Here is a 19,006-nt window from a genome sequence, read left to right as displayed (position 1 = left end):
AAATACAGTAACACCTGGGAACAGGTAAAGGGAGTGGTAAGATGTTTGATTAAATCAACCAGTGACGCAAGGATGTAAAACACCCTTGGTGCTCCTTACTAGGTGTTGTGTCTGTGAGTCGTGGTCTCTAAATTATGGCTATCACCACGTGGAGTGCACTTTGGCATCAGAAGTGACAAGTCAACACCTTGTGTTTGTATAAATACTGTCCGAGGCCAGCCAGAGATGTGCACCACTCTACCTGCCTCAGGCTACTAAGGACGCATAAGCTGCAAAGGAGAGACCGTAAGTGCTGACCACTTCATGCTATTACACTCAATCTTTTAGTCATTGTTAAAACAAAAGTATATGCAAAAAAAAACAAATTCCCTCACGGGATCAAAAAAAGAATATATACTATACAGTAGCAGTGACTAGTTTCTGAGCTCGGACACATCACAACACCTGGTCTATTAAGTATTGTGTCATAAAAACAAAGAAGCGCACAGTTACTGCTATCACAGGTGAAGGGAAAAACTAGTTATAACTGCAATGCAAAACCATATCACATTCCCAAAACTGCTGGGTTTGTATGTAACCTCCTTTCAGAGGAGTATAATCCTATCGTGTACAATTTGTGATACCTTTCTGCTATGTTTGTGTGTGCCAAAATCTGTGTCTGTCTGTGCTATTACTCTCACTGTTGTCTCATTGAGTAAAATGTCTTGTGCCACAGACTGTTGTCATCATGAGGAAGCTCCTGGTTTGTGCCGTGCTCATTGCACTTCTTGCCATCGGTAGGTGCAGATGTCCATCCCATCCCAAAAATCACCAGGACAAATTTCCCATTCTAACAATGTACAAGCCGTAGCTAATAGTTGGGAAATGGTGTTGTTTAATTGAATTAGTCATCAGTTGGCAGATGTTTATAGATAAACCCCAATTTCATGTAAATAGGCTACATTGACATGTTAATATTTACAACTAATTGTATAAGAGCCTTTATGATGAACCACATGTGTGAGGTCTGTTGGAATTGAGCTAGCCTGTAAGAAATAGTGTGAATAAAGAGCAATGTTTGAGAAAGAAGACGTTGTGTTTGGAATCACACAGTGGCTTACAGCACTGGCTCATAGCAATGCATGCTGGATTTGCATAGAGCCCAGCATGTATTGCTTTAAGCCAGTTCTGTAAGCGGCTATCTGAAGACAAACACAACCAAAGACTTTGTCTGCATTCCTGCTCACCTTGTGTCTGCTGCTGCCCCCTACAGGTGCAGAGAGTAGCCGCGTGGTCAGGCAGGCTGAGGAGGAGGGAGATGTGCCCGCCCCAGTCGAGGAGGAGGCTGTGGCCGCACCAGCTGAGGAGGTAGATGTGCCCGCCCCAGCTGAAGAGGAGGCTGCACCCGCTCCGGCTGAGGAAGAACCTGCACCCGCTGAGGAAGAAGCTGCACCTGCTCCAGTGGAGGAGGCCCCACACGCAGAAGAACACAGCGCACCCGCTCCAGCTGAGGAGGATGGCACCGCAACCAGAGTGATGAACACCCTCAGATCCTACTACGACCAGACCCTCAACACCGCCTCTGGATACCTGGAGGATATCAAGGGCTTGAAACTGGAGGAGAAAGCCAAGTAAGTCCAAATGCAACAAATTATACATAACAAACCTTTCCCTTCGTAACCAATACGTCATATTACATAAAACACACTTCAATGTCAATCTACTTCAATCCAGTACAATCTAGTACATGTTCAGTGTCAATATACTTTACTGTACATGTGGTTTTGTAGACATACAAACACATTCGAATTTGGAACGAGGGATAGAGACACCTGAACACAGTTTCTGACAGTGTGGTGTTCCATAGGAATAAATCTCACATTATACCTAACAGTTTAAAAAAATCCAAAACATTTTATTTCATTCATATCCTCTACCCCCCCCCCCCCCCCCCCCCCCCCCCCCCCCCCACAGGAACCTGTACGTGGACACTAGCTCAGCTGTGAAGACCTACGCTGGAGTCATGCAGGACCAGCTGTACCACATGATCGGGTCCCAGTAAATATCCCAGACCTTCATATTCAATATACTGACTCCCAAGGGTCAGTCCAAACTCAGGACAGACCATCTCTGATGTTGCAAGCTAGCTAGCATGGCTTAGCTGACATCATCCTAACTCTAGAGGACCAATGTGTTGGCACACCCATCAACAAGATCTCAACCGTGCCACTCAGAGTCTCACTGCAACAGGAAACTCGCAGCTAACCAGCTACACGTACAATTCAATGACTCACATGTATTGATATTTACATGAATCCATCATATGAATGTGGTTTAAGCACATCAGTTCTGTGGAAATTATTTCTACAAGTTATTCCATGCCATATGTTCATGTGTACTGTCATGCAATAAAGAATCATGTTGGTTTGAAAATGCTCTTTCTGTTTCAATTTGTGTCACTCCAGCAGTTGTGACGCAAAGTCGACCCAAAGCGTACTCCTATGGACGAGTTTTTCGCCATGCACTTCTGTTTTATTGAGCAAGGCGCCAAGACCTTGGTGTGACAATAAACGACCTAAGGAGGGGTCTGGCACATTATCTAATGATCTAAAAATCACTATCGTACACTACCTAAAACGCATTTCGCCACTGACCAAGGGAAACTTGGTCACTGGTCAGACATTAGAGGAGAGTTGTTTATAGGCCTAATATGACCGCCGTGCAGCGAAACGGTTTAGTCAGATTTCTTTTTTGTCCGCAGAAAATTTCTGTCAAGGATTCCCGAGAGACTGAGAGACCTAAACTTGGTGCACAAAACTTGGTGGGCATGTAAGCCCCATATGGATAGCATGCACTGTTTTTGGTTTTGATCCATCGCCCTCCAGCCGTGGACCCCCCGAAATGGGTGGGTAGGGTGGACACATTTTTTCGGTGAATATCTCAAGAACCGTAGGGCCTAGGAGGATCACCTTTTTTCGTATATTGGTCTTAACTAAGACGAGTTGATACAGTACAGTACATGCCTCTCACGTTTCAATGCGTGCACTCAATGGCTCTGGTGCACGGCGCTACTTTTTTAGCACTTAGCTAGCCCAGTTCAATAGGATCCAAACAGAGTTGAAGTTAGAAGCGGTTAAGAAGGATGACTGTAATGTATGGCGGAATAGGGAGCACTTCGGTGCAGTAATATCATCACTCTTGGATTTTCATTTCCACTTTGGAGTGAGGAGGATATTACTCCGCCGAGTCGAAGTGCTCCCAAGTGCATCAGTACAGTACAGTTCTTCTCAGTTGCTCCAATTCTAAACCCCATCCTCTGAATCAAATTTTCAAATGCCTGAACACATTTGTTGAATTATTCCCTTTTCTGGCAAAACCATAGGCTAGACTAGGCTACTTTAACCCACTTTCACACATGTTACCAAACTCATTAAATCTTTTTGCAAAACTCTAAACACATTATGCATTCTGATGCACTTCTTAATTATATTGATAACCAAGGCGGAAGTTGAACACAATTAAAGCACAGTTGTCTCAATTTGAACACTATACCTCTCAAAATTGATAATACATACTTATGTCTAATGATGTGGCAACCAATGTAAGTCAGTCAGAGTTGAGAGACGCAGGGGACAACAAGTGTGTGTTACAGTAGAGGTTGGGTACAAGGAAGATGAGGGTGCAGGTAGGAGGAAGAGGATGAAGAGAAAGACTAAGAGTCCCAAGAGTTGCAATGCTATAGTGAAATTCGGGCAACAATCATTGACCAGATAGATAGATAGATACTTTATTGAAGGGGAAATTCAAGAAGACCATGTTCTGGTTCATGGAATGCCAATGAGAGAAGCAAGCAGGACTTCACGTCCAACCCAACATCAGCAGTTTCTCTGTGGCTTCAATAATCCAAAGAGTCAGACTACAGGATAGGAATCGTATAAATGTCCATTATAATCACTGATCATACTCTGTTAGGCTACTGCACACTTACTACCCTTTGAGCGCAGAGTGGAAGAGCTGAGTATGTCCAAGTAAGTGTAAATTTAGACACAATATAATAGTACAATATTACAGTATTGCATACTTACAATCAGAGTCTGTGGCTTCACATTACAAATCATATTCTGTACAAAATCGGCCTGTCTTCCTGTTCACTTACAAAACTATCAATTTATTTATTCATATAAAGAATATTTCTATGTGTCATTCTTTATTTTCATTGTGATATTTAAATGTTTTAATTAGAAAGAATAAACATTTCTCCTGAATCCATACACCCAGCCCTGAAAACTGTGTCTTCCATTGTTTGGTGTATTGTCTTATCACTATCCTGCAGGAGTCTAATTTTGCCTGTGAATGATTTGAGACCATTAGTTAGTTTTGAGCAAAGTTAAAAGAGTTTTGAGGTGATTGTTCAGTTTTGCAAGATTCAAGGGTTCCAAGAATGTAGCGGTAGAAATGAGTTTTGTGTTCACAGTTTTGAGAAAAAGGTAAAGTGTTCTGAAAAAGGTGTTCAAGCAATTGTGAAAAAACTGTAATAGGGAGAATGTGGAGGTGTTTGATCACTTAACTTCATCTCTATTTGGATCCTAATGAATGAACTGGGCTAGCTAAGAGCTATTAGAGTCGCGCGTCAAAGCCATTGAGTGCACGCATCAACTCATCTTATAGACAGTTACAGTTTTTCTCAATTGTTCACACTTTCTGGTACTTGAGACACAATGGCCATAATACTGTATGTAACAAACTCATGCACCAACCTCCTGAACCAATACTGTAATGATGTGCAACACTGCAATGTTCTAGTGGCTCGGATCTCATCAGAGATTATGGTTTTTGGCCTTCCTCATCTCCCTGCATCCTCCTCCTCTTACTCAAGAGGTTGGTGCATGAGTTACATATTATGGCCATTGTGTCTCAAGTACCAAAAATTGTGAGTAAACAATTGAGGAAAAACTGTAATATGAACTGTAACGGTGTGTTCCTTTAAGGGGGCATGTCAGCTCATCCCATATCTCATTTCATGTATAGCACCACCTAAACATGAAAAAGCAAAAATTAGGTGTTGTACTTGCAGGTATCTCTGACCTGACATGGTCAAAACTGCATGCAATTGGAAGTGTAGGATCATTATGACACCCTCTGAATGTAAGTTTTGTGTAATTTGGTTCATGGGGGACCATGAATATACTGTATGTGTACATTTTGTGACTGTACACTGCAGTGCACACTCATGCACAAACACATATAAAAATACATGCACACACACCCACACTCACACATACATACACAGACAGGCAGGCGTACACACACGCACCTGCACGTACACACACATAAACACATACATGCACGCATGCACAAACACACACACAAACATGCACACACACAGACACATAGAACACACACACAAATGCAGGCAAGCAGACATGCACACACACACAACTCCCATTACCCCCAACACACACGCACAAGTGAAAAGTCACAGACAAAGAAGCACAGATACTGTACACAAAAGCAAGATCACACATGCACACACTGATTTACATGCATAAAAGTTGCAGCAGGGGATGGAGTAGGAGATGGAAACAAATTGACAAGCATGATTTATTTTTGCGGAGAGAATTTGCAGGACTGAGCGGCAGTCATATTTGTACCGCTTTACGGTACATCTAGTTTCAAGAACGCACGATCAACAGTGATGTAGGTGGGTGGACAATGCACCCAGGTTCTTTCATCCACAGGAACACGCACCAGTGCACATCCATGCAAAACATGACAAATTACTGAATGATGTATTACTGTAATTATACTGTAATGAAGATATTGCAAAATACATCTCACTATGAGTAGTTCTTCACCATTATTAGCAAATTGGTAATGACGGATAAAATTAGGTACATACACTCTAAACAAATAAAAAACGTACCAATAAAACAAAAGTTAAAAAAAAAAAGCAATTACTGGGGAAACTGCTATTGAAAAAAAAAAACGTACAGTGTAATTTTTTCTTGTGCGTGCATGTGTGTGTGTGTGTGTGTGTGTGGCGGAGGTGGGGTTGGGGCTTTATGGATCCTTCCTTCTGATCTGGCCACAAGTTCTCCTCCTCCTGATGTCCTCTCTGGCAGCGGGAAAAATATCCCCTTGTACTGACCCCACCTCAATGTCCTGCATGCCCCTTTTATTGCTTGCAAAAGAGGCATGCAGGTACAGTATGTGGGTTGGTGGTCATATACTTTCCATTGGCCCACTGAAAATAATTCTTAGATAGGTTTTAGGCATGGGGAGTAAAGGGGCAATATAGAGCTGTACAGGGGTACTCAATGTAAAAGTACACACTTGAACAGGTACAGTACACAATATCTTATCTGAAGTCTATTTGTAGTGCTAAGCCTAAGACTGATTGGAGTTCTGTTTTCTCGGTAAGTGTTTTCAGGTATGTGTGTCCCAATGTGTGTTACCAATTACCAGATGTACTTGCATTTTGAATAGAAGTGTTTTCTCAATGACAACAGGAGATTTCACTTTTTGCAAACAATGTGCAAAGCAGAGAATGCTGTGTTTAAGCTATAATACATGACATTTAAGTATTGAGGCTTTAGTGTAAGCATTTGATTTTAGTGTGTGTGCAATGGGCAAAAACTGTCAGGCTGGAAACCTACACCTATCTCCCCTGCTTCCTGTCCACGTTTGCTGGGTCCAATCACAAACTGTCTTGCCCACCAGGCACACCCGGATCGTTGGTCTGATTGCCCATTTTGGCCATTTTGCCCAGTCTCTTACTTCTTGTGGAATCATGAACATTCATCTTAACTAAGACAAGCAAAGCCTGCCGTTCTTTAGATGTAGTCTTGTGCGAGAGTGAGAGTCTGGCATGGCCTTGACGTGGGCTTGGACTTCAGGCCTTGTGCTCTCACCATGGTTAATTGGAGTCCCAGAGCCTTAGAAATTACTTTTCTATTTCTGTTTTCTGTTTTTGAGTTACTTCAGATTGCAGCACCATGTGCTGCTTTTTGAGACCTTTTAGGCAACTTCAAATTGACAGACAGGTTCTATTTACTGTAAGTGATGTTCAGATTCAATAGAGTTGCCAGTAACCATACCTTGGTACCCAACAGCACTGTATGTAACATGTTCTCCAGTAAGAAAAGTAAAGGGTCAAGAGAGATACATCCTGAACATTTTGTCCAATTCCTCTTTAATGTCTCTCCTGTGTGTCATAACGGAACAGTCCCGGAATATGTGGGTACAGTATGATCCCCCACCATGCCACATTTTCTAAAGCAAATGCTGGATGCATTGTTTTTAAACACTGATTCCTCAAGAGAGGTCCTAAATAATACCTAGATTAAGTCCTCTCCATAAGTATTGGAACACATGCTAAAATGTACAATATAAAATCTTCCTTTGGAAATTGATCTTAATGAAAAAAACAGGAAATATTCAATCTTTAAGGACATCAATTTTCTTTGTGAATGAATCATGTATTGTAAATAAATAGGTGTTTTCCTTAAAATGCATAAGTATTGGAATGTCTATGTTAACCCTATGTGTTAAAACTCCCATATGCTAGCATATTTTTATTTGTTTTATTTCTTAAATGCCAGTTATTTCATGTTTCCAGGACACTATGCACCCTGATAAAGTCCTCATGGTCTTTGGAATTTAAATAACCCCACATCAACACATACTGTACCCTTCACCATACCAAGAGATTGGCATGGTTTTATTTCAGTTAGCCTATTTTTCCACAGTGTGGGTGTCCGAAATCATTCAGCAAACACAAGTAGCTACAGTGATTGACCACTATAACAAGTGGATGAAGGTAAACTTTTCTACAGTATATACAGCGACAGACATTTATTACTGCTTAATACAGAGTAAAGACCCACTGGCATTGTCTGTTTAGCTGGTTTCATTCGCATTGAGCTCAATGCAATTTAAACCAAACAAAGACAGACAGAGATCTGACTGTTAAACACATTGTGCTTTTCTTGGACTACCTGCAGACTAATTCTAACAACACCAAACTTAGGGCCTTGATTCCCAGCAAACAAACAGAGGCTACAGATGAAAATGTATCTCTACACTGTCTGAATGAATAAATACAGTAACACCTGGGAACAGGTAAAGGGAGTGGTAAGATGTTTGATTAAATCAACCAGTGACGCAAGGATGTAAAACACCCTTGGTGCTCCTTACTAGGTGTTGTGTCTGTGAGTCGTGGTCTCTGAGTTATGGCTATCACCACGTGGAGTGCACTTTGGCATCAGAAGTGACAAGTCAACACCTTGTGTTTGTATAAATACTGTCCGAGGCCAGCCAGAGATGTGCACCACTCTACCTGCCTCAGGCTACTAAGGACGCATAAGCTGCAAAGGAGAGACCGTAAGTGCTGACCACTTCATGCTATTACACTCTAGATCTTTTAGTCATTGTTAAAACAAAAGGTATTGTCTACATTCTGTAAGGGAATTCTCAGTGATTTGTATTGATCTGCAGTGCACACTGACTATCTCCATTTCAGAATTGGTTTAGGTTTCAATCAGTGATTAAATGCAAGTGACTGTGTGAAAATAAATAGCCATGATTGGATTACATAGCCTACAGTAGCAGTGAATAGTGCCTGAGATGGACATATCACCACACCTGGTCTATTAAGTATGTAGGCTAATTGTGTCATAAAAGCAAAGAAGCGCAGATTTACTGTTATTTCAGCTGAAGGGAAAAACTAATTACAGCTGCAATTCACAACCAAAACTGTGATATCACATTCGCAAAACTGCTGGGTTTGTATTTATAACCTCCTTTCAGAGGAGCACACTTCATGATACCTTTCTGCTATGTTTGTGTGTGCCAAAACCAGAAAATCTGTGTCTGTTTTAAAATCCGTAGTCTGTCTGTGCTATTACTCTCACTGTTGTCTCATTGAGTAAAATGTCTTGTGCCACAGATTGTTGTCATCATGAGGAAGCTCCTGGTTTGTGCCGTGCTCATTGCACTTCTTGCCATCGGTAGGTGCAGATGTCCATCCCATCCCAAAAATCACCAGGACAAAATTCCCATTCTAATACTGAAATCGATTACTTCCTTTGAAATTCACTACAGTGATTCCCTGTGTATTAGCCACAGAGTGTGTAAGTCACAGGACAATATTTTAATGCAAGTTCAGAGAAATAAAACCATATTAATACCATATTAATTTCTCCCCTATATTAACCCTTTCATGCGCAACGTCCACATGCGTGGACAGTAACTTTAACTCTGTTTTCTACTTATGTATCATGTTGATATACACCAATCCACTTCAGGGCAGTTTTAGTAGGTCCTTGGCAATATATTAACAATATGTATCATCTTATATTTGGACTATTGACTGCTTGATGACATCATCAATTCAACATGAGTGACAGTAATGGCCATATGCTGAATGCATAGGCCATATGCTGAATGCTCCTTTTAATTGCTTTAAATTACAAAGAAGCAAACATTTGGTAAACATATTTATAAATAATGACCTAATTACATGTGGTAATGCCAAGGTGGTATGGTAATATGGGGGTAGTAGAGGGGTGGGTGAGTAGTAGAGGGGTGGGTATGAGAGTACTAGAGGGGTGGGTGGATTAGTAGTAGAGGGGTGGGTAGTAGGGATGTAGTAGAGGGGTGGTTGGGTAGTGGTGGTAGTAGAGGTGGGTAATATGGGGGTAGTAGAGGGTTGGGTGAGGGTTGGTGAGCAATAATGGGGGTAGTAGAGGGGTTGGGCGGGTAGTATGGAGGTAGTAGAGAGGTGGGTGGGTAGTATGGGGGTAGTAGAGGGCTGGGTGGGTAGTATGGAGGAAGTAGAGGGCCATAGTTTCCACATTTTCTGTCATTACATTTTATTCTTTTTTACCCCTTTGTTGCGCACTGTCCACATACGTGGACAATAACATAACTTCTATATAAAAGCATATTTTTTTTAAAAATTCCAACTGATTTTCAATATTGGGCTCATATATAGTAATAAAATCAATACTAAAAAAATCTAGACACTTTTTTTCATAATGCGTGCATGAAAGGGTTAACCAAATAGCTGAAGAAATTGAGCAAAATCGATGTATAAGCCGAGGCTAATAGTTGGGAAATTACGATATATAATTGAATTAGTCATCAGTTGGCATCTGCTTATAGATAAACCTCAATTTCATGTACATATATTGATATGTTAATATTGCACGCTGCCCAGTGTGTGTACTTATGATTGAGACACAGCCTCTGTCTGCATTCCTGCTCACCTTGTGTCTGCTGCCCCCTACAGGTGCAGAGAGTAGCCGCGTGGTCAGGCAGGCTGAGGAGGAGGGAGATGTGCCCGCCCCAGTCGAGGAGGAGGCTGTGGCCGCACCAGCTGAGGAGGTAGATGTGCCCGCCCCAGCTGAAGAGGAGGCTGCACCCGCTCCGGCTGAGGAAGAACCTGCACCCGCTGAGGAAGAAGCTGCACCCGCTCTGGCTGAGGAAACACCTGCACAAGCTGAGGCACCCGCCCCAGTGGAGGAGGCCCCACATGCAGAAGAACACAGCGCACCCGCTCCAGCTGAGGAGGAGGGCACCGCAACCAGAGTGATGAACACCCTCAGATCCTACTACGACCAGACCCTCAACACCGCCTCTGGATACCTGGAGGATATCAAGGGCTTGAAACTGGAGGAGAAAGCCAAGTAAGTCCAAATGCAACAAATTACATAACAAACCTTTCACTTCGCTAAGCACACATAACCAATGCGTCATACTACTGTACATACTGTACGTCATAAAAAAATACACTTCAATATCAATTTACTTCAATCCAGTACAATCCAGTAGCCTACATGTTCGGTGTCAGTATACTGTACATGTGGACTGTACATCGAACGAGGGATAGAGATGACACCTGAACACAGTTTCTGACAGTGTGCTGTTCCATAGGAATAAATCTCACATTATACCCAAGAGTTTAAAAAAATCCAAAGCATTTGATTTAATTCATTTCCTCTCCACCCCCCCATACAGGAACCTGTACGTAGACACCAGCTCAACTGTGAAGACCTACGCTGGGGTCATGCAGGACCAACTGTACCACATGATCGGGTCCCAGTAAATATCACAGACCTTCAATATACGACCTTCAATATACTGACTCCCAAGGCTCAGTCCAAACTCAGGACAGACCATCTCTGATGTTGCAAGCTAGCTAGCTAGCATGGCTTAGGTGACATCATCCAAACTCTAGTTGAGGACCAATGTGTTGGCACCAATCAACAAGATCTCAACCGTGCCACTCAGTTTCTCACTGCAACAGGAAACTCACAGCTAACCAGCTTCTCATACAATTCAATGACTCAGTTGTATTGATATTTACATGAATCCATCATATGAATGTGGTTTAAGCACATCAGTTCTGTGGAAGTGATTTAAACAAGTTATTCCATGCCATATACTCATGTGAACTATCATGCAATAAAAATCATGTTGGTTTGAAAAGACTTTTACTTGTTTCACACTGTGTCAATTTGACCGATATTTCGTTCGTCCGCTTTTTTGGAGCTTTTCAACCTCAACTCTTCTGTAGCGTGTCTAACACCTAGACAGGCGCATAATCTCCTGGATGAGTTGTCGATGCACTGTTGGAGGAATTAGGGTTGGCTGGCCTCTCCTGGAAAGGTTCACCACTGTTTCAAGATTTCTCCATTTACACATAGATAATGGCTCTTACTATGGTTCATTGGAATCCCAGAGCCTTAGAAATGGCTTTGTAACTTTTTCTGTTCTATCTGTTCTTGAATTTCTTCAGATTGCAGCATCGTGTGCTGTGTAATGATGTTTAGATTCAACAGAGTTGGCAGTAATCATACCTGGGTGTGTCTGGTGATGTTGAACCCAACTGTCAATTACATTTCGTTGATTAATTTAGAAACTAAGAGGGCAATTACTTTTTCACATAGGGCCAGGTAGGGTTCAATAGCTTTTTTCATTCAATAAATTAAATTGTCCTTTAAAAACGTCATAACACTGTCAATATGAAAGGTTTTGTCTGATGTATCTTTCATAAGACTCTTATAGAAATGGGATACTTCGCTTTGGACAAAGGTGTCTCCAAATAGCCATAACCATAATTTGCTTTGTTACCACTTGTATGACACTGACTGTACAGGCCTACCGTCTTACCGCTAAAAGGGATTGCCTATTGACACCGGAAAGCATATATCAAATCCTCCATGGTGTTGCTTTGAAATGTTCATATCAGATCAGATCTGCGTTTGTCTGCCTGTCTGTCTGTTTGTTTGTCTGTCTGTCTGTCTGTTCGTTAGCAAGATAACTAAAAAAGTGATGGATGGATTTCGATGAAATTTTCAGGGAAGGTCGGACATGACCCAAGGAAGAAATTATTACATTTTGGGAGTGATCCATAATTCCGTTGGGATTCTGGGGGCGTTTGTGTATATAGCTTAGTGGTGTAATGGCATGGTATGGCCATGTGGTGGCGATCTGAATAGTTTAGTTTAAAATGTATGACAACCTAGGAAAAACAATGCAGAAGGAGGTCTGCACTTAGTGCTTTTCTAGTTATACAATATAATGCATGGATTATACATTGAAACAACCCTATACTAGCACAGCCTGCAACCTAGAAAGGGGGGGCAAGGGGGATTTTAATGAGTTCATGGAAAAAAGTAAAATAAAAGCCTGCTCAAATATTTGTTTTCTGAGGCAATGGTAAGGTATAGATCAAACACACTCTTGTTAATATTGTCTCAGATGTCACAGCCATTAAGCAAGTAAACAAAAGGATACAATTATGTGATAAATATTTGCACACCTTGAACGTGTGGAACTGAAGTGTGCAATACTAGAATTTGTTGAATACAATCTGTGTGGTAATACGCTCATGAAAAGTACATTCATTGTCATGCTTTAGCTTCTTATCTCATAGAACGAGTGAGAGCATGTAAGACACATCATGTGGGAGACACAGCTCTTTAAATAAATAAATAAATAAAACTGCATGAATAAATAAATGAATAAAAACACAACAGCCCTTCTTTGATTCAGCTGTCTGACTGTTTTTTTAATCAACAACTATTATGACACATGTAGAAAGTACACTGAACACCTTGTCTGTTTGCCTTTATCTTCTTCATCTTTATGTCAATTTACTTTATTTCTCCTTCATCCGGTTGGACAGTGGAGTAGTTTGCTTTTAAGAGCCTCTACTTTTTCTATTCAAATGGTTGTGCAACCAGGAAAGCACACTGTGTGAATGGGCCTGGAATTTCAGTATATAGAACATGATGGGAGTTAAAGATTACCCTACCGCTGTCATAACTCTGATCCTAGTGTGGATCACTGACCATCCCAATTGCAAGATGATGCCACATACTGTACAACATGAAGGAGAGCACAGTTGGTGCACTGGCCAGATGAGAATATAGGTTTGGTTTAAACTGAGAAACACAACAAAAGGCCACTTGAATAAACATGAACGGGTTATTGATACTCACTGAGACATTTCAACATGTTTCATCGTCACCACTTTGTTATGGAGCAAGTGGACTTCCCAAGAGAACATCTTAAACTTTGTTTTTCCACTCCAATTATAATATATTATAATAATATGTCATGTGTTCCAGCAGACAAATTGACATAGGGTGTGGAGACCTCTGTCCATATTTGTTATTTGGCTAATAATTAACATGCAACTATTAACACATTCAAGAAATTCCATGCAATAAGGAATATCAACTTACAGGAACTGGTCCAGGAAGGATAGGGCACACATTGCGCAATGATCTCGCTGAGGTGCAGTTACTCTCAGCTATAAAAGCCACCATCAGAGGGATCCAAACTCAGACCGCGCGTACTTGAAGAACCAACATGAGGCTCTTGTTGCTGGCGGCTGCTTTGGGTTGTGTGGGTAAGATGAAACTTTTTTCTTTTTTTTAACCTTAATTTAACCAGGAATAATCCCATTGGGAGAGACCTGGCCAAAGCTTAACAGTTCATATGAAAATATACAGTGAAAACACAGACATAGAACAGAAAAGGACAGTTTGGCATTTTAAAATCATCTCAGGATCATTAGCAGGGCTCAGTGACAACACATGCACATTTTGTACTCGTCCTTTATCCTCATTTTAAATTGTCATTGTTGGTATGTGTAATTTAAGGTGATTTTGCAATTTATATCAGGTATAAGGGTGCAAAAACTTACAGGCACTTGAAGTTAGACTTCGGACTTTGTGACTACCTATCATTAAAATTAAGCCCTTGTCATTGTTTCTCTGTCGAATATAAAAAAATAAAGTAACTGTATCTACAGTATGTGGCAGACTTTGATAGATAAGTAAAAAAAAAAAAAAAGTAAAAAAAAATAAAGTTAATAACGAACCATCTACAGGGGTGAGTGTGGGCACGGACTGCAGCCCGTTCGCCAGACCGTGGCTCGTCTCCCTCTCCAATGGTCAGACCGGGGTCCTCCTCAATGAGTGGTGGGTGCTGACCAAATTCTCCTACGATGGCGGGTAAGTGCAATAAGCCACAGGCTGCACAGAGAAGGCAATCAAAGCAAAAAACGGGCCCTTTGGCGTCATTCTCGGTATGCTGGTCACTTCCTGGACTGGACTAGTGGATGCTCTGATTCTGATCATCATGTCCACACAGGTCCCAGCATCTGGTCGCTAGGCTCGGGGTAGATGACCTGACTGGACAGTCGGACACAGAGCAGAAGGTCTCTGTGGCTATGTGGATTAACCACAGCCCCTACCGCCGCCGCCGCAAGAGGAGTCCCGTAAATGACCTGGCGCTGGTGAGGTTGGCTAAGCCGGCACGCTTCACCCCCCAGGTCCAGCCCATAGCTCTGCCCACTCGATGCCCACAGCCTGGGGAGCAGTGTGTGGTGTCTGGCTGGGGATCCAGTGGCTCAGGTGAGTTTGAAAACAGGGAACATCTCTGTTTCTCTCTCTCTAACATTTCATCCATACTGTTGTGCCATCTACAAGGATCGGGTATGGTGGAGGGCTCAAAATGTTCAAAGTGCTCTTGCAATTGCACATAGACATTCAAACAGACACAGCAATTGCACATGGACATCATTGCAATTGCACATTCAAACAGACACTAGTCATATTACATGGACATTCAAACAGACACTGCAATTACACAAGGACATTCAAACAGACTCTCATTTCCTCCTTATGTCTGTTTTTGTAACCACTGCAGGGACGGGAAGCAGAAAGCAACAGTGTCTGGTTCAGCAAGTTCTCAGTGATTCTGTCTGTATGCATCTGAACCCAATGTACTGGACGAGCAATGTGTTTTGTACTAAGCCCCAGCACAACGCACAAGGCAACTGTTTGGTGAGTGAGTGTGTGCAGTGTGTGTCCATACATCACCATTGCAAAATGGCTCTAAGTGATTACATTACCCTACTTTGTTGCTGCAAGTTAACTCAGTCAAATTCTAGTTTTATGGAACCTATTCTTTGCATTTTATTTCTCCGTCCCATGTTTTTTTTTTATCTTTCTTTCGTCCTTTTGTTCTTTCTTCCTCAGAGAGACGACAGTAGTGTTTTGCAGTGTGGAGGCGTGCTGCAGGGAGTGAAAGGCTTTGTATTCATATCTGAGGGATGCTCCACAGGGAAGCCAGACACCTTTTCCAGCATCTGCCGGTACAGGAGCTGGATCGACAGAACCATGAGCACCATGACTCCAACTGTGGGGCCGCAAACCACAACTCCACCCACGACTCCAATGATGACCACATGGATGTGGCCTTTTGATCATTTTGTATCTTAAATCAGTGTGTACACTAGAAGAGCGTGGTTTAAGCAACACTAAAGTCATGGGATTTGGATAAAAATCAATACAAATTTAAAATGTAAATCTTGAATTTCAAATGTAATGGGAATGAATACATGATTTTACTTCAGAAACCTTTTTTGCCTTTCAGAACATGTTCATTGTGAATTATTAAAAAGTCCCTTCATTCTCTTTGTTCCGTGCTCCTGTCATGATCAAATATTCCATCATGAGATATACAGTAGACCACATCAGACAATCATGCTTTGACTGAATTTGGCATGTGTAAGTTTGAACCTTTGTGTCACAGGATGTTGCCACACACATTCACTAGATGGCGCTACTCAACAGTCACAATGAGCAAGGGTGACATGCCTCCTAAAGTCCAACATAACATGAATATGAAATAGAACATAAAACACATTAAAGGTTCTGATATGTAAAATTGAAAAATTAACTAATTCATAAATCCTCATGAATGATCCCATTTTTCTTTCAATTAGTTGACATTATTTTGATGTTTTTACCATGACACAAATTAATTATTTTATTTTGATTATTATTTTGAATTTGTATGATTTTAGACAAGCTTTGGAAAAGCATGTCACTGTCCCTGTCACTGTCACACTTTTCTCTGTGTCATTTCAGATAATTAACTATGTTGTTCATGTTCACTGCACTGTAATGTTTGCTTATTATTCATAAAACATGTAACAATATAATGTAATACATAGTAATTGTCACGACCCGTAAGGCCGGAATATAAAAGTAGGACCCAAAAGCAGGCACAGAGATGAGTTGGATATAAGGTTTGATAATTTAATCAGGCAACAGGTCAAAGCAGTAGGCAAACTCCGTGGACAGAAAACAGTCCAGTCTTGGCATCAAGGAAAAACGGAGGCAAGGCAAAAACTACCGGTTCCAAAATCCAAATCACTTCTTGACAAAATCCAAAAGAGCACATGCAGACATCAGATCATAGATCCTGGATACTTGAAAATACTTAACTTAGAGGAGCCGGACTGACTTGACAAAATACTAACTTGACCAAACTAGAGAAATCAGGAACGCTTCAGAGCATTTGACTAGACAGGCATACAGACGAAATAATTCAGCAAAGACGAGAACACAAGACAGAGTTTAAATGCACAGAACTTAACAAGACTAACAAGGCACAGGTGGTAATGGACAAAGCAATAATTAGGGAACAAGGCTCAGGTGAGGGGTGGAGACAAGGGCACAAGACAAGGGTAAACAAAGGACCACATGTTACATGACACAGGAAGTAAATTAAAGCACAAAAGGAAACATGTGAAAGCATGGCAAAACACAAATACTACAGAACACAAGTAACACATGGCCAGGATCTAAAGATCCTGGGCCAGATCGTGACAGTAATATCATCTAAATCTGTGAGATAACAAACACAAGTAAAAGATAAAGAAGAAAATACAGTAAATCTACTGATATCAGAGGTGGAAAACCCAGCTTCGGAGAGTCCAACGACATGTTTAATAATCAGATAATTTACTAATCAGCACAGCTCTCAACTATTCAGCCAGGTATAATCTATCGCGATATCACCTTTGTGCAAAGGCAGAGTGTCTGACTTTCTGAAGAATCTTTGGAAGGCTGAGGGGTACCCCATAACAGTTTGGAGCAGATACTAATCAAGGGACAGGATCCATAGATTTAGTTGCACTTTTGCTATGCTAATAGTGCAAGATAGGATTCCTATTTGTTTCTCCAACTGTCCTGGTGTGCACAGTAGCACAGGAAATTACCCAGGAAATGACCTATTCATCAAAAACATACTTACTTCCCATCCCAGTTACCTCCAACTGAGTGTATTCGTAAAGGGAATGCCCAGTCTGAGAAAAACCTTAGGTCTATTTTAGATGATAACAAGTATAGTATTCATTTGGGACCAACATGATGCCAATCAGTACCGTTTTGAGAAAGACTACAGTATGTATTTACGACTGAATAATCTAAATAGCATAGTCTTTAGGATCATTCTAGCTCAGGGCAGTGATAGAAAAATCTGTCGGAAGAGATTACTGTAAAGTCGTTTGACCAAGTGTTCCCAGAAGATGCGGTTCAAATGAGGTGACATTTTCTATACTGGTTCAGTGCTGTAATCTGTATGAGTGGGAAGGGCTGAGGCCATCATGCTTTACAGTGCAAGCGATTAATTTGATCTATAGCCGTTTCGGAGTAGAGAGAGTGCTTGAGGGCCACTGTTGTGTCCAATATAAACTTGTAGATCAGGAGGCAGAGTTAAAAAATTAGTGATTTAAAAAAAAGAAGGAAAAAAAAACGTTTCGATCATAAGTGACTGCTTTCATTGTCCTTGTTTCTCTGGCATTGATTCATTTTGATAAACATGCTGGCCTTCCCTCTCTATTTATGCCAGTCTGTGATTATGAGATAAGATAGCATGCAGCTTATCTTCACATCATTTCTGTTGCTCTTCCTGTAAGTGGTTGACATGTTTCCTTGTTAGTGTGCCCTGTAGTAGCCCCTCAAAAATGGTGTCTTTACACATGGATTAAAGCAAAACAATGCAGTCCTTTTACCCTTAAATGGTGGCTTCAAATTCATTGTGATGAATGGAATTTAAATGGAACTTCCCAACACCTATTTCATATATTTCACCCATTTCATTTAGCTTAAACTTGCATGTCTTATCAAAGACTACATCTCAGGGCAATGAAATCAGGCCTAATCAGGTGGGGAGGGATTCCAGTGCTCAAGTCATTTGACCAAGTGTCCCCAGAAGATGAGGTTCAAATGAAGTGACATTTTTCATATTGGTTCAGTGCTGTATGTATGCAGAGCTTATAGGGCTGAGCTGAGGCCATCGTGCTTTACTGTTAATGGCATGAAAGGTGTTTGGTCTGTAGTAGCGTAATCTCTGAACCTACAGAATACCACTTCAATTGCATGAAGAGGGCATAAGTAGACCAGAGGCGGGAATTTTCGTTATACCATTTACTGTATTCATTTAGGAATAAAGAATAGTCTGGAAGCAGCTGTGGGAATAAATAGTCAAATACAATAGTTTAGCCTATTATTAAAACAGATCAATAAATCAGACTTAGAATTGCTACAGCTACAACACCATTAGGCATTACTGCTGTCTTCCAGCAAGGGATTCACAGTAGGCTCCAGGAGGAGCAACACTGCTGGGGAAAACGGTGAGGTGTCAGCTATTCACCACT

At 41.3% G+C, this 19,006-nt stretch overlaps 3 protein-coding genes across 3 annotated transcripts; all 3 read left to right on the top strand.

Moving 5' to 3' along the window:
• The first annotated feature begins 225 nt into the window (after positions 1 to 225).
• Positions 226 to 2,412, top strand: LOC134082106 (small ribosomal subunit protein bS16-like). Its single transcript, XM_062537753.1, has 4 exons — positions 226 to 285; positions 716 to 776; positions 1,253 to 1,610; positions 1,954 to 2,412. The coding sequence occupies exons 2-4, from the start codon at positions 728 to 730 to the stop codon at positions 2,039 to 2,041; spliced, it is 495 nt and encodes a 164-aa protein (XP_062393737.1). The 5' UTR covers positions 226 to 285; positions 716 to 727; the 3' UTR covers positions 2,042 to 2,412.
• A 5,939-nt stretch (positions 2,413 to 8,351) lies between these two features.
• Positions 8,352 to 11,086, top strand: LOC134082105 (skin secretory protein xP2-like). Its single transcript, XM_062537752.1, has 4 exons — positions 8,352 to 8,361; positions 8,927 to 8,987; positions 10,271 to 10,667; positions 10,999 to 11,086. The coding sequence occupies exons 2-4, from the start codon at positions 8,939 to 8,941 to the stop codon at positions 11,084 to 11,086; spliced, it is 534 nt and encodes a 177-aa protein (XP_062393736.1). The 5' UTR covers positions 8,352 to 8,361; positions 8,927 to 8,938.
• A 2,750-nt stretch (positions 11,087 to 13,836) lies between these two features.
• On the top strand, positions 13,837 to 15,978 carry LOC134082104 (trypsinogen-like protein 3). Its single transcript, XM_062537750.1, has 5 exons — positions 13,837 to 13,900; positions 14,384 to 14,507; positions 14,647 to 14,909; positions 15,205 to 15,341; positions 15,537 to 15,978. The coding sequence occupies exons 1-5, from the start codon at positions 13,861 to 13,863 to the stop codon at positions 15,777 to 15,779; spliced, it is 807 nt and encodes a 268-aa protein (XP_062393734.1). The 5' UTR covers positions 13,837 to 13,860; the 3' UTR covers positions 15,780 to 15,978.
• The last annotated feature ends 3,028 nt before the right edge of the window (positions 15,979 to 19,006 follow it).

Source organism: Sardina pilchardus, chromosome 6 (assembly GCF_963854185.1).
Source record: "Sardina pilchardus chromosome 6, fSarPil1.1, whole genome shotgun sequence".
NCBI classification, from domain to species: Eukaryota; Metazoa; Chordata; class Actinopteri; order Clupeiformes; family Clupeidae; genus Sardina; species Sardina pilchardus.
This window is presented reverse-complemented; position numbering and strand designations above follow the sequence as displayed.